Source organism: Varroa jacobsoni, unplaced genomic scaffold (genome assembly GCF_002532875.2).
Source record: "Varroa jacobsoni isolate VJ856 unplaced genomic scaffold, vjacob_1.0 scaffold_1478, whole genome shotgun sequence".
NCBI lineage: Eukaryota > Metazoa > Arthropoda > Arachnida > Mesostigmata > Varroidae > Varroa > Varroa jacobsoni.
The window spans coordinates 36,495-58,357 of NW_019214380.1; the positions used below are offsets into that span (position 1 = coordinate 36,495).

Here is a 21,863-nt window from a genome sequence, read left to right on the forward strand (position 1 = left end):
CTTTATTTACCTGTTATATACTCGCACTTAACTCGTACTTATTTTTGTTGTTACATTATTGTGATACATTTATTATCGTAATGCTTGCATATTTCCCTGCCCTAATATATTGCCTTAATTTCGCCCGCAACCCGTGCAATACGGGCCTTCCGTGCACTGGTTTTTTCAAATCGACCCTGCAAAAGCATTCGGACCAAATGTTTTGGCCTGTTCTGGTGGTTGTTCATTCCACATTCTGTAAATCCGACTCAGCAACCAGTTAAGCAGTCATCACTGAGTCACTTAGTTTTATGGTAATGGCCAACTGCTTTTAGCTATTCTTTCCTTTACTGTATTTTGCGCGAACGTCTTTCACGTTCTTTGCACTAACACTGGCTGCGGTTTTCGGCGTCTCCGCCATTGCCATCATCAGTTATCTCGGGTGTTCCGTCTGCTCTCATCGTTGACGCAATCTTCTCACCGAACGCCGAGCTCCGCTTGCCGATGGGCTCCGTCGCCGCAGAAACATCACGTTTAGTGCAATGTTGTCGCTCGGTACGGCTGCATGAGCAACCATTAGCGGCCGACACACAACCAAACGTTTTCAGTAGTGGTGCTAGCAGCAGTTATAATCGCAGCTCCCTCGATACTTTACATCTCAGCGTCCTCACTGTTCGTCTATATATGTAGTTACATAGAAGGTCAAAACTATTGTCGCTGTTGCTGTCTTCAGCCGGAACATCGGGGAGTATCTATCCACACACATTCATACAGATTTACAGACAGGCTCATATTGGTACTCACAAACACATACAATGGACACATAGCAGCAGCTGTCGCCGTTGACATTACTGTCGACCGCTTCAGGACGAGTTACCAGCGACAGGTCATAGCAACTCACGCCATTTTTCGCTGCGTGTTATGTCACAGCCTTTCAATGGGCTGCTGCTAGTACTGGAGGAACTGTATGGTGGTCCATATTGCCTGTCCAATGACTAACCATGATGGAGAAAATGATTCAGCAGCGGTCGACTGCCGACTTCCAATCGGTTAGCTATCGACATTGCTTGTCCGCTATGTAGCTACTGATTCAGCCTACGGTAATCAAACTATTGATGAAGCGACAGCAGCGCAGGCGACAGACGGAGCTGAACGCCTGCGTTTCCACACAACAATGATTTATGTTTATGCAACGGGAGAAAACGCACTGGCCTGATATGAAGAATCGGACAGGTAGATATTCTACGAGAATGATACGAGTCATGGCCGTGTTATGTGGCCTAGGAGACCTCTCTAGATATAAACGCTCACAAACGAGAAATAAGATGCAGGGCGGCTATTAACTCATGCAGAATCCCATCATTGCATGATAGTTGAGCTATTTCGGATAATGGACATTAGTTTAAAACGCTACGAACGCCTGCAGAATATACTTAAAATTTACCGTACATTCGCTCAGGCGATGTTATTGTAATGCCAACAGAATTCCACGTCTTTCATCGGAATTAAAAATTTTTAACAGATTACCACTCAGATAAGCGACTCTCAAGCGTAAGGGTTACGAACTGAGCACCATGCGTCACATTGTTTTTTGTTGGTCATCGCCAAGACAAACCTTACACTTCCGTCGACCACGAAAAGCGCTACTTCTGCCATACCACTTTTTAATGAGACAGTATTTATGACGACTATTTCTACTTTTCTAAGTTTTCGAACTCCTACTATCATTAACAGAAAAAGCATTAATGTTCTTACAAAAATTTATTGTTTTTACAACAAATTAAATACTCCAGCCTTCCATTGATCGGCCGAAAAGATAGCACCCAAAGGATGGGGATGCCATCCCTAGATGGCGTATGGGGTACCCTGGCCTCAATGGGATTTTCTAGTTGGTTGAGGCAGGATTCATTTACTTTTTCTTGGCGGCCTTCTCAGCGGCCTTTGTCACCTTCCCACCAGAAACTTCCTTCACCTTGACAGACTTAATAACACCTACAGCAACGGTTTGCCTCATGTCACGTACAGCAAAGCGACCGAGGGGAGGAAACTCTGTGAAGGCCTCGACGCACATTGGCTTCTGGGGCTCGAGGTCGACGATGGCGGCATCACCCGACTTGATAAACTTGGGCATGTCCTCGAGTTTCTTGCCAGAACGACGATCGCATTTCTCCTTGATCTCCTTGAATCGGCAGGCAATGTGGGCGGTGTGGCAATCCAGCACGGGCGAATAACCGTTCTGGATTTGGCCTGGGTGATTAAGCACGATGACCTGAGCTTCAAACTGTCCGGTTTCCTTAGGGGGATGGTCCTTTGAATCACCGCAAACGAAGCCACGCTTCAGTTCCTTAACAGAGACGTTCTTTACGTTGAAACCAACGTTGTCTCCGGGTCCGGCTTCGGAGAGAGCCTCGTGGTGCATTTCGACCGATTTAACCTCAGTCGTCAGGTTAGATGGCGCGAAAGTAACCACCATGCCGGGCTTGATGATACCGGTCTCAACACGACCGACAGGCACTGTGCCGATACCACCAATTTTATAGACGTCCTGCAGGGGAAGACGGAGAGGTTTGTCAGTGGGTCTAGTTGGTGGCTCCATGACATCGAGAGCCTGAAGCAGGGTCTTACCCTCGAACTTCGATCCCTTACGCTCAATCTGCCATCCCTTGTACCACGGCATGTTTGAAGAGGGCTCAAGCATGTTATCTCCAGCCCAGCCGGAGATGGGCACGAACGGCACGGTGGCGGGGTTGTAACCGATTTTTTTGATGTAAGACGACACTTCTTTTTTGATTTCCTCGAAACGGGCCTCCGAATAAGGGGGCTCAGAGGTATCCATCTTGTTGACACCAACAATCATCTGCTTTACACCAAGAGTGTACGCAAGCAGAGCGTGCTCCCGAGTCTGGCCGTTTTTCGAGATACCAGCCTCGAACTCGCCGGTACCGGCAGGGCAGACAAGAATGGCGCAGTCAGCCTGCGACGTACCAGTGATCATGTTCTTGATGAAATCACGATGTCCGGGAGCGTCAATCACGGTAACATAGTACTTTGGAGTCTCGAACTTCCACAAAGTGATATCAATAGTGATACCACGCTCACGCTCGGCTTTAAGCTTATCCAGCACCCATGCATACTTGAAAGAGCCTTTGCCCATCTCCTGGGCCTCCTTCTCGAACTTCTCGATGGTGCGCTTGTCGATACCACCGCATTTGTAGATCAGGTGACCGGTGGTCGTGGATTTACCTATAATCAAGACAAAACGCAAAAGCGACAAGTGGCATAACTAAGGTGTGCGTGACACCGGAGGTTGAACTCTAATCAACCGGAAAAATAAGGTGTTCTCAGATTTGAATAAGCGAAGATATTGGAACAACCGGTAACTAAAAGCAGTTTTTGATCAGTGGAATGTTGCGGTTTACTAGAAAAAAACTACTAAAGGCCTTCGCATATGGCCTTGTAGGGTTAAGCTGGCGCGACGCCATGCCGATGCCACTATCACAGCCACCGTCGGGTACTCCAGCGGCGACATATATCAACGTGGGGGACTAGGCCTAGCATGATCATAAGTCAATTTCCCACAAAAATCGAAAAACACAAACACCGCTAACACCTCAATAGGACAAACACCACGTCGCAAATACGCTTGACACCACTTTCAATCAACTAACGAACGAATAATAGGCTTGAAAGCTGTCACGGCGTGGGTGCCGGCTCGGCGTGGTCGATCCGATGTCGAAATCCATGGCCGGCCAAACGCCCAAAATACAGGAGCCAATGTCACACGCACAAAACACGGAAAAAAACTCGCCGTAACGTCAATTTCGTCACGTTTCGTGCAGATGGCGTAGCACACACAACTGTTTGACGGTTGCCAAAGCCAGCCTTGGCCGCAGGCAAGTTAGAAAACTTACCGGAATCGACGTGACCGATAACCACAATGTTGATGTGAGTCTTTTCCTTGCCCATGTTGGCCGTTAACACGTGAGACTGACGTTCACCAAGAGAACGAGAGGCGGAGTGAAGGCTTCCAACATGGCGCGCGTCCGTTTTATACCGGTCTCCGCCCTCTCCCACTTGAGCAGACGACACAGCCAATGTAATTCTCTAATTTGATAGAATAGAATTAATGAATTCGTTTGCAAGCCAAAACGTTTCGCTTGCTGGAGACTCTGGCGAGGTTGCCAGTCCATCGAACTATGTCGGCTAGGGAGAAATTGCTAAGGAAAAGTTCAAAATCACCCCGTTACCCCAGCGCCATCTGTTGGCTGGAGCAGCAAACCCCAGCAACGTGGCCGAGCTGCTTGCTGGATAATGAGCTGACGGCTAGCAGGGCCTGCCAGTCGTTTGCGTAGGCAAAAAATCTGTTGCTAGTTTTGAGTCTACCTTCTTGGTTGCCAATTGTACTCCTCGGAATCCTACCCGCGACGCCGCTGGTAATTATCCATGGCCAGTAGGCACCACGTTGAGCACAACAACTCCCGACCATCATTAACTGCCAACACAATCGAACCCAACCAGCTTGAGCTAGTCTAAACGTGTATGACGAGTACAGCGAACTAGGACAGCCAACTAACCGCATTAATATCTAAATCATATCCACAAACGGTTCGATTTGAACACAACTGTACATATTAACAATTAGTTGCATAACTAGATTAATTTCAAACATATTTTGATTGACTGCTGTTCTATACCACTGAGGCAAACACGGAGCGCCACCATCTTTATAATAGTAGGAACCTGTGGAGTTTGTTGTTCTCACAGCTGAGCCACGTTGGCAGGGCTTTGAGACGGAATCTACTATAAGTTTGTACATCATTTCTCATTATATTGTGAATTCGCCTACCAGGATCTCAGGTTGATTGGAAACAACAATTACTCACCCGACTAATATAGCCACTGACATCCACAATGAACTGAGTCACACTTCGTCCTTGCAAACAAACAAATTCAGATAGCCTCTTAGCTTGCCGTGGGTTTGGTTACCATTCTTAGTTACCCATAACGATGGGGCAGTGTCAATTATATCCAATGCTGACGGCCCACACTATTAGTGTTTTCAACGAACTTCTTTCGTTTAGCTTCCCCTATGTCTGGAGCGATCGTCTGAACCTGTATTGTGTTTAATCTATAAAACTAACAGCGAGCTACATACGGTTAAGGGATTTGGTAGGTAGCGCTCGATTTTTGGCTACTTCGTTATCCTGTAAGTAATTAGATGCCCTCCAAAAGACTGCGTTTCTGGACAGGAAGTAACTATTTGTAAAATATGGATTTCTACTGTGAATGTGATATTTTACTTATCTTCGTAACTGACAGCGTCTACTTGCAAACTTTAACGCTTTACAATTATCGAGCTGTGAGCGAAATGGGCCTACCCGCACTGTGCCATACCGCCACAGAACTATGCGTGTAGTTAAACCGGCGTTATTCAAACATCTTAATAGAAGCGGAGGAATATGTTTCCGTTTTTATTTACCATGAGTATTTTGCCTGAGGCAATCCACTTGCTTGTCGCGCAGGCAGGTGACCATCGAATACAAAACGCCAACCCCCTACCAGTGTGTCCGATGTCCACTGTTATTTCGAACAATTTCGAACACATGCGTTAGATTCGCATCGCAGTTGTGTTGCCGACGGTGCTAGTTCATTTTTGTTATTGTTGTTATCGTTGATACTGCTGCTTGTTAGTGACGTCTGCCTGTCAAACTCGTTGGTCGGTAACTTGCTTGCGTGTGAACGCTTTCTACCGGCAGCGGAAACGTTGGGCTGACCACACAGCAGTGGCACGACGCCAGATGTCAACGCCATCATCATGGAGCGCCGACAGCATCTCCCTATAAATAGGCTGATGTCGACGAGAAGCCCTCGTTCTGAGTCCATCTAGCCGTCGCCCAAAGCCTCCGTAGCTAGTTCGATGAAAACAACAACAAAGCCGTGCCGACGCGTCTCCTCCCCTTCGGCGAAAATTCTAATACTGCTACTGACACAGTGAAATCAGTAGCAACAGTTTGTTGGATGGATAACTAACGGCTGTCGTATAAAGTTTTTGTTTTTCCTTTAGCATTGTTTTGTTATTACAAAGAGCAACGGCGGCGCGGCAGTAGCAGAGTGAACACGACGGCAACGCTGCGTTGGCGGGTGCTACCGGTCAATGGCTGTTAGTCCCTTTCTGTTCGAGGGTGTTTTGCACGTAACATGGTGTGAAAGACCACTGTTGTGAATAAGGCTGGTGTTAGTAGCAACAGCATTTGCTGCTACTGAAAGGGCTGTTGAGGCAGTCTTCAGAGACCGTATTACCGATTTATGTATTGGTCATGGTAGTTGTTGCATATAAAAAAAATATAGGTTTTTCTGTAAGCAATGCGTAGGAATGTTTTTGGTGCATAACTTTTAAGCATGTATTAAAGAAAGACCTGAGTACCTAATATGAAATAAACATATAAATCCCAGCAGCACTGCTTGCATTTGCATGTGTGTATATGACAAAATAGAACTTCGCTGTAGTTTTTCGCTTCAGAATATCCATACGCTATGCTTGGCGATAACACAGTAGTTGCAGAGCCGAGCGATGGACAGTATGGCTCGTCGGCGTTACTGCGTAGGAAGCCAATTCAGCTGAGAGATGCTGCGCTGTGAACCGCAAAGTGGCAGTGGCAGGTTTAAGCATTCGAACGATGCAGGTTCATTTCGTCGAGTATAATACGAAAGTTGTTAATGAATTCGCGCAAAGTCGCGAATGTAACGGTAAAAACTTAACACCCACAAAACACAATTTAGACTGCAAGTAAATAGTAGCAACAGCAATAGCCTTAGCTGCTCTATCAACAGATTGTCACCCCATCGTCCTCACCAGCACCTGCAGCAAGAACAGCAAGTTTCGACAGATAGCACGCGCAATAAAACCCAGCACGCAGCAGCAATAAAAAGCGAACCTGGAGGAGTAAAAGTCAAACTGGAGATTTGTTTGAAGCACCAATAGTATTATTAACCAATAGAAAGATCAACATTTAAAACTAGTGTTGTCGTCGCATCTAGCCTTACAACTGCCACATTCTCGTATCTGTCTATCGAGCTGAGTCTTGCCGCTCGTTTATGAAAGCGCCGCAAAGATTTCGCGCGAACTTCCGTCATACTCTCGCACACCTCGTTATTCAAACATTACCAGTAATTTAATATTAGTTATTAATAAAAGAAATGGTGGTACTCGTAAAAAAGCTTTAAGTTAAAAATAATGGCTAGCCACGAGTAGCACCATAAACAAAGTCGTCAACGCTGAAGATAAAAGGGAAGGTGAGAGAAAAGACAGCGCGACGCTACCTAGAAGCGTTCCAGCTTCCGAGCGACGAAGGCGATAGCGGAAACGCTAACGGCAGCATCAACAGCAAACAAACGACAGTAACAACAAAAAAGCAGTGGTACGAGCCACAGCGACAACCGTCGAATGTGGCATAACGATGAATCAAACAACTGGTTGAGCCAATACGATGCAAGCGCCAATACAGCGAATGATCACCTATCTGCTACTAGCTCAGGTACTCGGTAAGTTATAGCACCTACCGCAACGTACTCGTTACGCTGACGATGTCGTTGGTTCAAGTTACGCGTGCAGAAGCTGGAGCGCGTCCCTGATAGATCAGGTCGAGCTTTCGAGATGAGCAACCAAAAAAAAATGGAAAACACCAGTTGGGCGTGTGTAGAACAAAGAAGCCGGAAGCAGGTTTGATCAATAATACAAATTTAACAGTCAGCAAATGACATTAGTACTTTTGCACATTTTGCCAACGATATATTGCAATGATAACGATGCAATAATAATAGTAAATACCCTGAGTCATACATTACTTTTAGTTTACACAGCTTGTAGATGGTATGTTTCGTGAAGTGTCAGAGAGAAAAACTGAAAAAAGAGAGAGAGAGAGAGAGAGAGAAACAGTTATATGTTGAAGCATATAAATGTGCTTTCAATCTTAACATAGTTCGCTTAGAATTTCTATAATTTCTAAAATATTTATTAATGACATCCTTTTCTTAGCAAAGATCATCCCTTTTGCTGATTTCTTGTCGGCGACCCATTGCTTCCACCAACATCTTTTTGTTATCAAAGTAACGCGTCGAATAAAGCTAATATATTTTATTATAAACTTCCCGACATCAAACCGATTCGCTTCTATTCAAACTTTGTAACAGTAACCAAATACATCCGGTCTGCTCGAACCGTTTCGGTTTACTTGTCGTCTTAAATTGTTGCTACAACCGGGATCGCTGTTATCTTAGTATTGTCACCAATGGCAACCGTACTCTACGGCAGCTTTCCACCTGTTGAATACCAGTGAGTTACACCCCAACAGCAGTATCGGATCCAACATCTCGAGCACACTATGACGGACTATGCAATTATGTTATTCCCTTTAAAGCTAATAGTTTATACACACCACTGATGGATGAGGTGTGCGTACAATGAGAGGATATTGTGTCACTATATGTTCGCCATTTTGTGGAGTAATAATAAATTTATGGTAAAGATTTAGTTAAAAAGCTTTGATTTTACATTCGGATAATAGCAGGTATAGAATAGACATAATTACCGATTAATATGTGTATGTTAACGTCTTACTTAAAATTTTATCCTTTATGTCTGTACTATACAGGCTTAAAACACGCACATGGGCAAAGTTCTGCTAAAATCGTCGTACAATGAATAATATCGCCAACTCTAACACTAACTATCCTATATTGCACATATATCCTATACAAGAGATTGTAACCCTTATTTGGCAATTCGTTGGAAGTACTTTAATGCATTGTATTTTTCCATAATCTTGCAAGAGCATCGTTATTACACTGAAGTATTGCCTGAGCAAGCGATGACGAATAAACACAACTACAAGATGTATTTATCATGAAATAACCTTTTTCATTACAACAAAGATAAGTAATTTATAGAGTATGTCAGGCTTATACATTGCAAATGTTTACACGACAAAGGATATGCGTTACTACAAAATACTGTATCAAACCAAGGAAAATCGATAGGGTGTTTATAAGTTACAAGGAAGTACCAGGGGGCCTGCACGGTGTCCGCTAAACCAAAATAAGAAGGTAGACCTCAATCTGTACACTGATATACAAATCCGGGTTTTATGTTTACGTAAGGTTCTACATTCGTTCCGACAAAAAAATCTAAAGCAGTTGCTTTCAAAGAAAGCATCGATGCTCCCCTACATTGTCTTTGTGTTTTACATTTACCTCTAATAGCAAAACTTATACATTTAAAGATACCGCATCCAATGGTTTATTCAATTCGTTTGTTGCGCAGCGGAGGCTTCATCCATATTAAGAGCAGCTTGCGACACCTTATTCCATGGACTTTTAGGATTAAACCTATTAACACCAGACAGTCCTGAGATAGTTTTCTGAGGCGGACTGAAGCAGGAAAATGGCCAGTCCAATGCTTTGGCGGGGTCATTATTTGTGTATAACCATTGGCCAGTCTTATCTCCTATGGGACAGATGATGCGATTCCTAAATAAGCAACCTTTACAGATCAAGTACCTTTTTAATAGCCTCCACGATATTTTAGTTTTACCATATATGTACATTTACTGTAAAGAATTTAAACCATAACATAAACAACCTTATATTCAAAAACAGTGCGCCATATTTTGGTTATGGTCTATCGCCATAATATGATTTCAACGAGAACAAAAAATCGACTCACTAGCGTGTAATCTTTTAAATCACCTTGAATTAAAAACGATTCCTGGCGAATAAAAAGTTACTGTCAAAAAGCGCTAATGCGACAAAAAAGAAAAAAAACTATGGCGCTTATTTTGAGTCCCGTACGGAACTAACGAAGCCTTTACAAAGCTAAGCATGAAGCACTGAATTAATCAAAGTTTGTGGGGTGGATGGCTTTGGAGATTGTGTTCAAACACTGATAACAGTGTTCATAGAATTCGAACGTTAACGATACTCTCATATTAAATTTGTATGGTAATCATAATGACTTCTAAGAATTACTTTAACATTCATATTACACCAATATATATTAACAACACCAAGGACATGTAGAGTGCAACGCAACCATTAAATAAGATCGTAAAGGGTTCGGTTAGTTCTATCCATGAGTGCATACAAAAAGAATTTCATCCATCTCATGGGGTTGTTGTGCCTGCAGCACTATGAATCAAAGCTAGCACTATCAATAAAAATGGCTATCTTTTTTAAAATGAACCTTCACATAAACTAGTAACTTTTTCTGGGAATTGCTATCGAACGAACATCCCAAAGGTGCAATTAGGCTCAGGAAAGTCTATGATAGAATTGCCTCAAATCATCGACATTGCCCTAGTTTTTATGATGTGTTCGAAGCAAATTATATACCCTAATTCGTTTTCAAACAATGAATAGTGCTTACTTAAAAGTGACGGTACTACGTTGGTTTCTCTATGAGTCTACCCGATACTGTTACTGATGCTTGTTAACTTGGGTTTTCTACAAAAGCCCATTTATTTACAATATTGACATGAATCCGAAATATAATAAATATTGATTTGAAGGAATTTTTGCTGGACTGTCTATTCAAGACAAGTAGATTCATTTCTTAGTCACGCTGTAAATAATTCAGTGAATTTATTCATAACGATAATATGGTATGCCCTGGAGTAGTGTATAATAAAGTGTGTAATGTACGGCGAAACTACAGTTTTTTTTCCAAATACCTATACAATCAAGAGACAGACTTTTTTTTTTTAACTAAACAAGACAGCAAGATGATTTTGTAAATCTTTAATAAGCGAAAGTCATCGTCATTTATAATTGACTATGTCTTCTTTCCGTGTTCCATTACATCTTCTGCTCTTCGTTTACGCGAGAGTGCGTTGATCCTCTTGTGAGTACCAGGAGCAAGAAGCCCGAACAGAGTCCTGCTTCATGCGCCTCCACCACAACGTCGCACTTACCCTTTTTTAATTGCTATCGTTAAAATAATTTGTTATCCCCATCTGTTCTGCGCCGCATTACATCGCTACTGCATAGAACTTAATTTACCAATACCCCTTTAGAAATCCGCACGATTCACCCCCCGTTCCAATAGATTCGTGTCATCCTCCGAACCCTTCAATGACATTAACTCTACATGTTCTTTCTGCTCTTCTTCACGCTTGTTCCACCGTACCTCGCTACCCAACACTTTTTGTTCCATCGGATCACCGACATACGCCCGTTCCCGTGTCCTCGTTCTATTCTTTTTGCCGTAAGCTACAGCCCCTTATATGTAGAAAATGACGGATCAGTTGCGTAGGTACAGCAATAACGTTGTGTCTGGAACGGACCGAAGTCTTTAGTCGACAGAGATCAGGCTGGGACTGCGCAGCCGAATCTAAGAATAGTGTTTTTTCAGCAGTAAGTAAAGATTTGATCTCTAAATTGATGTCCTTCTTGGCTTCCGTTCGGTTTCCTTTGTACCCGTTCGCGGTGTCGCGTACTTGCATCTGCATAGGACGCATGGCCTTTGACTTGGATTCTTATGGGTTACTGTGGGGGGGGTTGGTTGTTGGGGGGATTATCCCGGCCTGGGATGTTTATCCCTCGCGCCTCCATCTCTCGACGCAGTTGATCGATTAATGGCGCGTTGTTCATTTGCATTTGAGCCGCAAATTGCTGACCCCTGCAAGATGACGCGTGAACAAAGAAACTGCAATTAGGATACAACTGAAGAAGAAGGAATCTTGATCACTCATGTGAAGCCGTCATTAACAGAAAATGCCTACTTGAAAATCGCATTGTTAAGTACTTATTATTATTATTACTTATTATTAGATATTATTAATATCTACACATTTGTCTTTATATATACGGGGCGTGTGCGTTATCTGCTACTTAACTAGTCTATTACAAAAAACTATTGGATATGCTGTTTGCCCCCGAACGATCGATAAAGTGCAGCTCTTTAACGCGCGGCTGATTTTTAGCTTCTAATCATTGCATATTAAATTATTCCGAATCTAAACTGTAAAATATTAGAATAGGGGTCATCCAGGAAAGGGCTTAAAACACAACGGGGTCCTTTTAAGTCCCTCATTAAAACCAGTGAAGCGGAGTGTTTCAATGTGAGGTACTACATGTCAGGTTTCTTTCTATCGGTTGTTGGCTAGATTTATCTGGGTTTTTCTTCCACAGATCTATGCAGCATTGTAACCATTTTCTAACGCTAAAATTTGAACCAGCGACCTCGTCGTTATGGTTATAGAACCCACCCATAGTAGGCCAAATTGCCATAGACATGTATGACCGACTTAGCTCTAAAACCAGCAGAGATGAAAAGAAAAAATCTGTATAGTTCCAACTCCTCCGGTGTTACCTTTACTTCAGCAATTTTGCATTACACGCCTACAAACCTGTCAACCTGTAGCTTTTGACGAATATCAGTAATTCATTGTCTAAACCTTTTCAAGCCGGTGGTACCTTTCTGAGCCTGCCCGTTGTTAAAAAACGCACAGTCACTTTCTATCAGTTTGTTGATAACTAATAGCATCGTACTTCGATAGCTCAATCATCTCATTGCAGAACGGGATGCCGTTTCTGATCTATACATGGCACATTTCCTCAGCAAAGTCATTAAACGACTCGCGTGATGAACTCAATCAGAAGTACAGCGTATTACTGACTCCGCGTAGTGTGATATTGGAACGTTGAAACCTAGGCAACCCGTTATTTGAGTCGGTATGGCAAGCCATACGGTTCATATGACTCGCCAAGGACAGAAAAAATCCAACTGATTCTGAGAGTCAAACCGACAAAATGATAGTTGTCATGTTTTTAACTTTTTAAATGTAAATTGTCCTGTGCACTAGATAATCTTTAGTGCACATTAAACCTTTGTTATTATGAGTTATTGCACTTTTGACTATGTGTGTGTATATATTCCAACCGCAATATCCCGCATTGTTTAGCTTACGCTAAATATTCATTCCGAACAAGCCTGGGAAAACATTCTTCGTAGGAAGTGACAACATTTTAGAAGCACACAATATTTTTTTTGACGCAATCTTTTCTTTCTAACTACTTTGGCTTTTCCACTTTGATACATAACTTGATATCGAACCATTATTCTCTTGTCAGTTATTTTACTTATCATCCACTGAACACACACGCACAGTTCGTCATCATTAATAATAGCTTAATAAAATCATGACCTCCGAGTAAATACTTGCACTTATTCTTGGCAGTATTCTAATTGAATTGACTTAAGATTCTCGAGCACGTAAATCGAACGCATTAAATACTGCAATTACCACTTCGCAGTATCGACGCGACGATCGTTGCGTTTGGGCGAGTTTGCTGCGTCCCCTTAGAATATTCTCCATCTATTTAGAAAGTAAAGTATGCAGCGGAAATTGGCTCTGTACTTCTTGCATTTTGAGTTTTTTCCACGGCCAGTCGTGGACAACTCTAAAAACCACTGCACTCTCACTGCTAGGTCATCGCGAATGCTAATGGTGCAAGTCCGCGTCCCTTCGGTTTTACTGTTTGACTTTTGAGAAAGTAAATTCGTGTTTATTCAATCCCGGTGTCAAGCACACTGACAAAATTGTTTCACTAAGTGTCAATTAAGTAAGTATAAATTGAAGAAATTTTTAAACTTAGCATCGAAACGGATGTTTACCAATATGACGGTATAGATAACGAGGTTAGCATACTTAGGAGGACACACAAATACCTGGTATATTTTTCGAACAACATGCTTTTAAAAATCTACATTCAGGTGGCTTTCGAATGTGCACTTCCTTAGTGCAATAGTAACCTCCGAAATTTGCCCTACCAAAGGCTTTCGGGCTCCTTTTGGGTGCTCGCAGTGCTGCCAAAAAAATGGTAATCAATAAAAACTAAGCGTGCTAAAATGTTAAAAATCCTCTTAGCGATACAAGTAATAGGCATTTATTGTTGTGGTGTCAAGCACACAAACTAGAGTGCTTATAGGTACATGTATAAGCTAGTCAGTTTTCATCGTCTGACCGGATAATATATGGCAAAAGCAGTCCCCGGAATGCCTAAGAGTACTGCGTCGATGTCCTATTCAGCACATTCCATATTCCGTTAGCAATAATCCTTCCTCTGCTTAAAAAATTGTAACTTAGTTATGCGACCTAGACAATCCTGTGATACCATTTGAATCGTCGGCTGGAATTTTTGAAAATATTCCCTGCGAAACCAGTTTAAAAATACTCAGATGGCCATTGTAAGATCTAACTTCATTTCTACTAGAAAGAAAACCTCTAGTAAAAATAAAATAAAACGATAAATCGCGCATGAGCATGCTGAATTTGATCGCAGCTTACAACGCGTTGCATCAACAGTGATATTTTTACTTACACTCGAAGGAGGCTATCAAGGTTAAATTCAGTACCGGCTCCTCCACTAGTGTTAGAATTTTGGCCTTGGCCCGCTGGTCCTCCTGACGTGGGCGGCTGGGGAGTATTTGCTTGGGCACCAGCGTTTAACGTGCCGGACATAATGTTGCTCATCAAATTCTGCATGTTAGGGTCTTGCATGAGTTGGGTGGCCATGGTCATCAGAGTCGGATTGCCTAGCAGCTGAGAGATATCGGGCATACCACTAGCCCCAAGGCCACCGAGGCCGGAAAAAGCACCGCCTGCTGCGCTCGGACCGGGTCCACTGCTTGGTTCATCTGCAGGTGGAGCGGTGCCCTGCGACTGAAATTTCGAGCGTACGTAAAACGGCACGATATTTTCAGATTAGAGCCTTGATATGCTATACTACAGATGCTCAATATGATGATGTTCCGGTGCGTGGGTCGATATGAGGCCATAAATTTTACATATACTCGATCTGATGAACATGCAACACCAAGGTAAGCCAAAATTGTGCTTTTCACAGTTATTTTCATGCCTCAAATAGTATCCTCTTCCTCCTGTATACATTTCTGTTCGTCGCAACTTACATTCATTTGTTCCATGGCCACTCGCAAATTATTTTTGTAGCTCTCGTTGTTGGGATCCAGTAGAAGCGCCTTCTGGTAACAGTTGTAGGCTTTCTCATGATCACCCATGTTAGCGTAGGCAATACCCATTCGGCCGTACGCCTTTGAGTATGTTGGGTCTGGTCAAAGAAACACACAGTTGGTTATTACTAGGTGTTATAAAAAATGATTTTTTTACAAAGTAAATATATTATCTCGTTCATCAATTGTTAGCCGTTTCTGATATTCAGATTGTTTTAAAATGTAGTACAGCCAATGAGTACAGACTTGTTCTCATATAATACCTTAAAAAGTTCTAAACGACAATTAACTGTGCAGACTACTGAACGTTTACTTAACAACCCGTGCTTAGTTGCTGAACACCCAAGCAATTTTGAAATCTACCAATTTGAAGAGCAGCTTCACAGTCTTCGATGGCCTCCAAGCTTTTGTCAAGTTTGCTGAAAGCGGCGGCACGGTTGCAGAAATATACGGCGTTGTTGGGATCCAGATCGATAGCCTTCGTGTACATCTCGAGGGCCTCTTGATACTTTTCGGCTTTTAGCAGTTCGTTACCCTGTAACTTTGCCGCCTCAGCCTCAGGATTTGGTGGCTCTTTTTTCGGAGGGGCTGACGCCGACCGACTTGCAGCGCTGGACTGGGCTGGCTTAAAGTACGCCTATAGAGAGACCCATGGCTAGGTAAATAATTCTGTTTAAACCTTTACATTCCATATACTGCAATAACAGAATCCCAATTAACTAGCAGAGTAAATAGAGTTAGCGCGTTAATTTGATTATAATATCAACAAGAGAAACCACGTATTGTCGTGTCCATTATTTTCTACTGATTATCTCATCTTTTGAACCTTAAGTTAATCCTTTTCCCAGTCGAAAATGACGAAAAAGTTACACCTTCTCTTAATACCAATTAAAAACATTCATATTGACAAATTTCTACATTTGGTGACTCCTTACTCACCTGCTCGTTCCCTACGCAGCTCTTAAACATCTCTCGAAGGCTCATCTTCACGGCTAAAGCCGAGAGATCATCTGGGCCCACCTCGTAGACGCTCTCCAGACATTGGATCGCCACTGAAATAGAAAAAATAATGCTACGCTGAATATTGTTATATCATATACGTATTTATCATACATCACTGCTAAAGAACAATATGTGATCTAAATTACAGTTATATAAGAAACAAGTTTACTATGACGCAACAAACTAAAATCAAATTTTGTGCTTTATTCCTTGCCGCGTTAAATATCCAAGATTTTGTAGAAGTATAGCGCAGCTTAATTCGGTAGTATGATCACTTATTCAAAATTACTAGCAACTCGCATAACCGTAGTTTCCAAATAAGCACCTAATGTAATTGTGGTAGCTCGAACTCACCTTCTAAACTTTCTTTACTTTCATCAGAAATGGAAGGATTCGTTAATTCATTTTTCAGGTATTGCAAAATACACACTGCGACTTGTTTAGACTCGGACATTGCTGCTCACTGCAAAAAATTCAGAACATAATAAATACATGGCATCCACAAGCGGAAGTAATGCTATAGAACAGTAATTACAGTACTACATCATTATTGTCGTGCTTCTCATTTCACGTTTAAACTGAGCACGTATTTTGTTCGATTGTATACTAAAATAACATGTTCTGTTGTGAACCAAATACTAAAAGCACAGTTTTGAGCTATACGACTTAGTGTGGCCAACATTTTGTTGGTTTTTCAAGCACCCATTGTGTAAATGTCGCTTATGAACACCGCACCTTATATCTAGACATTTGCTACGGCAGTTAGACTATAGTCGTCATTTTTTAAGTGCAATGAAATCCACTAAATTTACCACCATTAAAGATCTGCTGTACGCATCATAGGGTTATATATCTTGTTTTGGTTTGTGCATTATGTACAATGCACCAACACAAACCAAATACACACTCTGGTACATGGTTTTTCACGTTAAGCCCCATCTATAACATGTACCAGCATTTAAAACGAATACTTTTTAAAGAGGTTAAGGGCAGATGCGTCACATAGAGCAGATGTCACTATTAAAGGGTTCATTTGGGTACTGCAGACTATATGGCAGTAGCCAATTCACTTGGTACTAGAAATCTCTTATTGGTGTAGATGAATCACATATACTGTTGAGTTTATATATATAACCAGTTTAGTTTCAGCTTTAGCAGCGCCGATGTATCAATATACGAGAGATGACCTCATAGAATGGCCCGCAACAGCTGTACGATTTCTATTCGCTCGCAAATCAGCATATCCTTTCCGACTGCCGATTCATTACATTTTTCAGCACCTTTAGGTTGGCCTGCAAACGGCCAACAAAGAACCCACGAGACTCCGAGCCTGCTCGATCTGTTCCATTAACAAGGAACACAGAAACGCACTTTTTCATAAACGGTTTTCATTCATAAGAGACGTGTCATATTAGGTTGCACATTGAACACCCATTGAACAGCTCGTCCATTCAGAAACTCCATACAATGAACGCAAAATCTCAAAAAAAAACCGTTTCTTTAATTAAGCCAACAACATCACAATGAACTGCCTAACAGAAAAGCTAATATGACATACATATGTTGAGCACCATACAGGAATAGGCGGTAGTACTTGGTCCTCAGCTTGTTTTTCACTTTAGCTTCTTATTCTGTTTATATAGCATTAGATACCATCTTTACTAGGCGTTTGTGCAATATACGTACAGTTTATTTAAGCGACTACCTGTGCACAGAGGTTGGATGAACTTCCGCGGCGGGTCTTGATAGACCGACCGTAGGCTTCAATAACGGAGGCTTGCTGTTTCTGTCAAGTCGTACTTCACTACTCGACCACTCACTCTGCTGCTAATCCACAAAGGCCCAGACACGGCCCCCTACAGAAAACTCAAATCGGTCCAGTCACCGGTGTTCCGTTGTTGATATTTGAGCGGTTCTAGGTTTTGAACAATCCAAAGATATACCACAGACGACAATATTATAGGAAAAATTAACATTATTTTTGTGCAATTAAGCTTTGTGGAGATATGATCTATATATAATACAAATTGCGTTAGCTGGAGTAATGATATAAATAAAATAATGGTGAAAATAAAGCAAAATAATGGTAAAAACGGTAATAGGGTCTTATACCATAGATTTGCGCATTATTTCACAATGCGTTTATTCGAGTATAAGCGCGCTGCATTTACGCATATAAGTAAGGAAACAACTGGAATTCGCTTTGTATGACAAATGATGTATAGCGCTACAGCTGAGTTTGGTCAGGCAGCTGCAATATTTAACTTCGTCTATTGAAAAAACAACAACAATAATAATAATACTTTCGACCAGCACTTACAAATAGCACTTTTATGTTTGACAAAACCAACCTCAACCGACTAATCGAGTATTGATCGTTTATACCAAACTTGTTTTTGGTACAAGATGCTGCCAAAAAGTTATATAAGCAATGACCTAGTTTTGGCAATCTGCACCACAACACCGTCGCAATCTAGCCCCATTCGAAGTCTCGTGCTATCTCGTCGAATAGGAGAATTCTTATATGAACCGCTGAATAATACATCCATTCATCCTTTTCAACCGGCAAAAAGCAAAGCATCGTCTGCTCGATGTTTCGAACAGATGGCGTTAAGCACCAAAATGCAACTGCGTATTCACAGCTGCATAGGTGGCGCGTTATCGCATCTCAATCGGTGTGTGCGAGATCATACAAAGGGTAATTCTGGCGACGCGTTTCAATTCTGCCCGTTACAGTGTTACAGTTGATTTCTAACATTTCTAAAAAAGTGCGAAGAAAAATTGGAGTGATTTAAACACTACGTCAAACACTAGTGAAAATTAACTTCGACTTGACAAATTTATCAAGTGAGTCATTTTATGCGCTGTTCAAAATCAAATAGAAGTAGATAGATTAGTAAATTTATTTTTATATACTGTCCGTCTTTGTCGGTGTTTGTCGGATCTAAAACAACTTAAAGCAGTCGAATAATGCTGATATTTTTTTGGGTTGCTAAAAATTGCCTTTAAGAAAGTGTTTATGGAGGATAAAGCTAACAGTTCAAACTTATTTTCCTCAGAAAAGGGTTCTCCTTGTTCTATAGAGCAAAATGATCCTAGCAGAAACTTAAATCGCGTTATACATGTGTGAAGATCACGCTACACAAGTGTTTGTCAGCGGCTACCAGCATTGTTCGGTATTTCATCAGTGTAAAAAGTTGTTCAGTGTAAAAATTATTTTGCATCAATAAATTCACTCAACGTGTGTTGCGTGAAGTGTGTTTAAACTATATTGTGGGATGTAGGGATTACCTCGATTATAAATGAGCCTTTAACCTCTGCATTGGTAAAATATGTGTAATAGCAAAAGAAACGCAAATATCTGTGACCGTTACTTGGCGTTTTGTAAACTACTTAAGGATTTTTAGCAGTCAGCTGATTTCAACAACTATGTAATATATCAACTTTTTCCGTATTAAAACGGAAATCTCGTCGTCAGTTCGTCAGTGTCAGCTTCGTAGCAATAAACTTGGAGCCTCTAGTGATTACGCAGCCATCGTCATTGAAACTGCGCATTATTATGACACGAATGAGCTGAACGAATGAGTAATTGACACGTATTTCTTGCGTATGTATGACAAATGATATACATTATTGAATCATAATCATTTTTTTTGGTAGGGTGATACGCTTATAGCGAAATGGCTGTCGACGTTGAGCCGAAACAAGATTACAAACTCGATAAGGAAAATGAATTACGTTTCGAGGTGGAACCGCCACATAAAGTTAAGCTTGAACTGGTCGAAGGCAGTGCCGAGATTTTTGGAGCGGAAATAGTTAAAGATAAGCAGTACATTTTTTCTCCAGGTAAGTAACCGCAATTGAATCAGTTATACGGGAAGTTATGGTAATTATATAGTAAGAGGTTACATGGGTTTCCAAACTAAACTTACCAATTTTCGTAGTGTCTATTCTTACAGTGCCTCGATAAAATAACGTATTCTTAAAAAGTTATTGTTTCTATAATTAAGCGCAGGTTTTAATCAATTTGTTGCAGAAGTGTTTAGTAGATAAACGATTTACATAAAATGTCAAAACAAATGTATATTATTCTAATTCACATATGAAGAGTCGTTCAGGCTAGAATGTGAATGCTGTAAAAAGATTTTAGATACGATCGAATTGACTTTTGTGGTAAGTTCAATGTTAATGCTTAAATGAACATTAAGAACGTATTTCTGAAACAGATTCTATTGTGTGTGGTGAAATCTATTTCATTATGTTTCTCGACTGGTGATTTTTTTGGATTCTAGGCTGCAAGGTCGCCGTGTTCACATGGTACGGCTGCACTTTGCGTATCATCGGCATAACGGAAGTGGCTTACGTGTCTAAAGAGACGCCAATGGTGGTGTACGCTAATATTCATGCGGTTCTTGAACAAATGCGACAGAAAGCGGAGATTAAAGGGACCAAAGGTCCAACAGTAATGATGGTTGGGCCAACTGATGTAGGCAAGTCGACTTTGTGTAAACTGTTGCTCAACTATGCCGTTCGTCAGGGCAAGAGACCAATGTTTGTAGAATTGGACGTTGGCCAAGGGCAGATCTCGATTCCAGGCACGGTAGGTGCCATTCTTGTAGAGCGCCCTTCAGATATTGAGGAAGGGTTCAGTCAGCAGGGGCCACTAGTGTTCCATTTTGGCCATATTTCACCCGGACAGAACATTGAACTCTACAACACACTGATTACGCGGCTAGCAGAAGTACTTCAAAAACGCGCCGATGTTAATAAAAAAGTCGCACAAACCGGAACAATCATAAACACGTGTGGATGGGCAAGTATTAGTTTTAATTTTCAGAACATGTACGCTCAGCGAAGTAGCTATATTCATTTCGATTTTACAACGTAAGGATGACTAATTTTAGTGGAATAGCGATAACATTTATTTTAATCTAGCAAAAAGTAAAGTGTTGAAGGCTGGAAACTAACAAGTTTAAAATACTTCGTCTTCCAGGTAAAGCAAGGAGGCTACAAGGCCCTGCTACACGCAGCCGTGGCATTCGAAGTAGATGTCGTCCTTGTTATGGATCAAGAGCGGTTGTACAATGAGCTAGTTCGGGATCTTCCAAAATTCATTAGTGTAGTGCTTACGCCAAAGTCAGGTGGTGTTGTTGAGAGGACAAAACGAAATCGCCTGGAAGCTAGGGAAGCTGCTGTTAAACAGTACTTCTACGGATTGAAGACAACACTCTACCCGCACTCCTTTGACGTAAAATTTTCTGACATTAAAGTATTCAAAATCGGGGCTCCCGCTCTGCCGGATTCGTGTATGCCGCTTGGTAAGTTTGTACAATACTATACAAACTGAATTCAGATTTTTGTGCAAATACATCCTTAGTGGCGATTTTTTTCTCTTGGTTTTGCAGGAATGAAAGTTGATGATAATAGGACAAAACTTGTCGAGGTTCAGAATCCGGCAAGCCTTCTGCACCATATTCTTTCAGTGTCTTTTGCCGTATCGGCTGATGAGGATACAATCCTAAGTAACGTTGCAGGATTTGTATGCGTAACCAACGTCGATCTCGAACGAGGCACTCTTACTGTGCTGAGTCCTCAACCTCGACCGCTACCTAAGTCTGTGCTGCTCGTTAGCGATATTCAGTTTGTTGATTCTGTTCATTAAGAAGTGCATAAGATACCTACATGTGTTTTATGCATACTGATTTAGTTGATTAAAATGTGTTTTGCAGAGGTGTATTATTTACAGCAGTATGGTAAATGAAGATTTCCCATGAGTTCTTTTTAAGCACCTGAAAAACACGGAACAAATCTGGAAGATGACAGGCGCCGTTTGTACATAAGAAAGCATATATATACA

General features: G+C 41.5%; 4 protein-coding genes across 5 annotated transcripts; 1 reads left to right on the forward strand and 3 right to left on the reverse strand.

The window, feature by feature from the left end:
- Positions 1-1,725: 1,725 nt before the first annotated feature.
- LOC111270486 (elongation factor 1-alpha 1) lies at positions 1,726-4,020 on the reverse strand. Its single transcript, XM_022850730.2, has 2 exons — positions 3,891-4,020; positions 1,726-3,222 (listed from the first exon to the last, which is right to left on the reverse strand). Exons 1-2 carry the CDS (start codon positions 3,943-3,945, stop codon positions 1,889-1,891), a joined length of 1,389 nt encoding a protein of 462 aa, XP_022706465.2. The 5' UTR covers positions 3,946-4,020; the 3' UTR covers positions 1,726-1,888.
- On the reverse strand, positions 3,887-10,444 carry LOC147752125 (uncharacterized). The gene is made up of 3 exons (XM_086972504.1): positions 5,459-10,444; positions 4,863-4,912; positions 3,887-4,471 (listed from the first exon to the last, which is right to left on the reverse strand). Exons 1-3 carry the CDS (start codon positions 5,511-5,513, stop codon positions 4,223-4,225), a joined length of 354 nt encoding a protein of 117 aa, XP_086828630.1. The 5' UTR covers positions 5,514-10,444; the 3' UTR covers positions 3,887-4,222.
- Positions 10,445-10,577: 133 nt separating this feature from the next.
- On the reverse strand, positions 10,578-17,899 carry LOC111270489 (small glutamine-rich tetratricopeptide repeat-containing protein beta). 2 transcript variants are annotated; one of them, XM_022850737.1, is made up of 7 exons: positions 17,712-17,899; positions 16,361-16,469; positions 15,944-16,056; positions 15,368-15,641; positions 14,945-15,102; positions 14,356-14,696; positions 10,578-11,650 (listed from the first exon to the last, which is right to left on the reverse strand). In XM_022850737.1, exons 2-7 carry the CDS (start codon positions 16,458-16,460, stop codon positions 11,515-11,517), a joined length of 1,122 nt encoding a protein of 373 aa, XP_022706472.1. In that variant the 5' UTR covers positions 16,461-16,469; positions 17,712-17,899; the 3' UTR covers positions 10,578-11,514. The 2 variants fall into 2 exon arrangements, with proteins under 2 accessions (XP_022706472.1, XP_022706473.1); XM_022850738.1 differs by having other exon boundaries at positions 17,693-17,899.
- Positions 17,900-18,611: 712 nt separating this feature from the next.
- LOC111270488 (polyribonucleotide 5'-hydroxyl-kinase Clp1) lies at positions 18,612-21,792 on the forward strand. The gene is made up of 5 exons (XM_022850736.2): positions 18,612-18,853; positions 19,667-19,852; positions 20,299-20,819; positions 21,000-21,324; positions 21,412-21,792. The coding sequence occupies exons 2-5, from the start codon at positions 19,687-19,689 to the stop codon at positions 21,666-21,668; spliced, it is 1,269 nt and encodes a 422-aa protein (XP_022706471.1). The 5' UTR covers positions 18,612-18,853; positions 19,667-19,686; the 3' UTR covers positions 21,669-21,792.
- Positions 21,793-21,863: the final 71 nt, after the last annotated feature.

Excerpts from the sequence above, each read along its gene's own strand:
- LOC111270489 (XM_022850737.1), bottom strand. The coding sequence starts at position 16,460 with ATGTCCGAGTCTAAACAAGTCGCAGTGTGTATTTTGCAATACCTGAAA. Across the intron at positions 16,057-16,360 it reads AAGTAAAGAAAGTTTAGAAG|TGGCGATCCAATGTCTGGAG; the intron begins GTGAGTTCGAGC and ends TTTCTATTTCAG. Across the intron at positions 15,642-15,943 it reads GCTGCGTAGGGAACGAGCAG|GCGTACTTTAAGCCAGCCCA; the intron begins GTGAGTAAGGAG and ends GTCTCTCTATAG.
- LOC111270486 (XM_022850730.2), bottom strand. The coding sequence starts at position 3,945 with ATGGGCAAGGAAAAGACTCACATCAACATTGTGGTTATCGGTCACGTC. Across the intron at positions 3,223-3,890 it reads TATCGGTCACGTCGATTCCG|GTAAATCCACGACCACCGGT; the intron begins GTAAGTTTTCTA and ends TCTTGATTATAG.
- LOC147752125 (XM_086972504.1), bottom strand. The coding sequence starts at position 5,513 with ATGGTCACCTGCCTGCGCGACAAGCAAGTGGATTGCCTCAGGCAAAAT. Across the intron at positions 4,913-5,458 it reads CCTCAGGCAAAATACTCATG|GACGAAGTGTGACTCAGTTC; the intron begins GTAAATAAAAAC and ends TTTGTTTGCAAG. Across the intron at positions 4,472-4,862 it reads TCAGTGGCTATATTAGTCGG|TTAATGATGGTCGGGAGTTG; the intron begins GTGAGTAATTGT and ends TTGTGTTGGCAG.
- LOC111270488 (XM_022850736.2), top strand. The coding sequence starts at position 19,687 with ATGGCTGTCGACGTTGAGCCGAAACAAGATTACAAACTCGATAAGGAA. Across the intron at positions 19,853-20,298 it reads GCAGTACATTTTTTCTCCAG|GCTGCAAGGTCGCCGTGTTC; the intron begins GTAAGTAACCGC and ends TTTGGATTCTAG. Across the intron at positions 21,325-21,411 it reads GGATTCGTGTATGCCGCTTG|GAATGAAAGTTGATGATAAT; the intron begins GTAAGTTTGTAC and ends TTGGTTTTGCAG.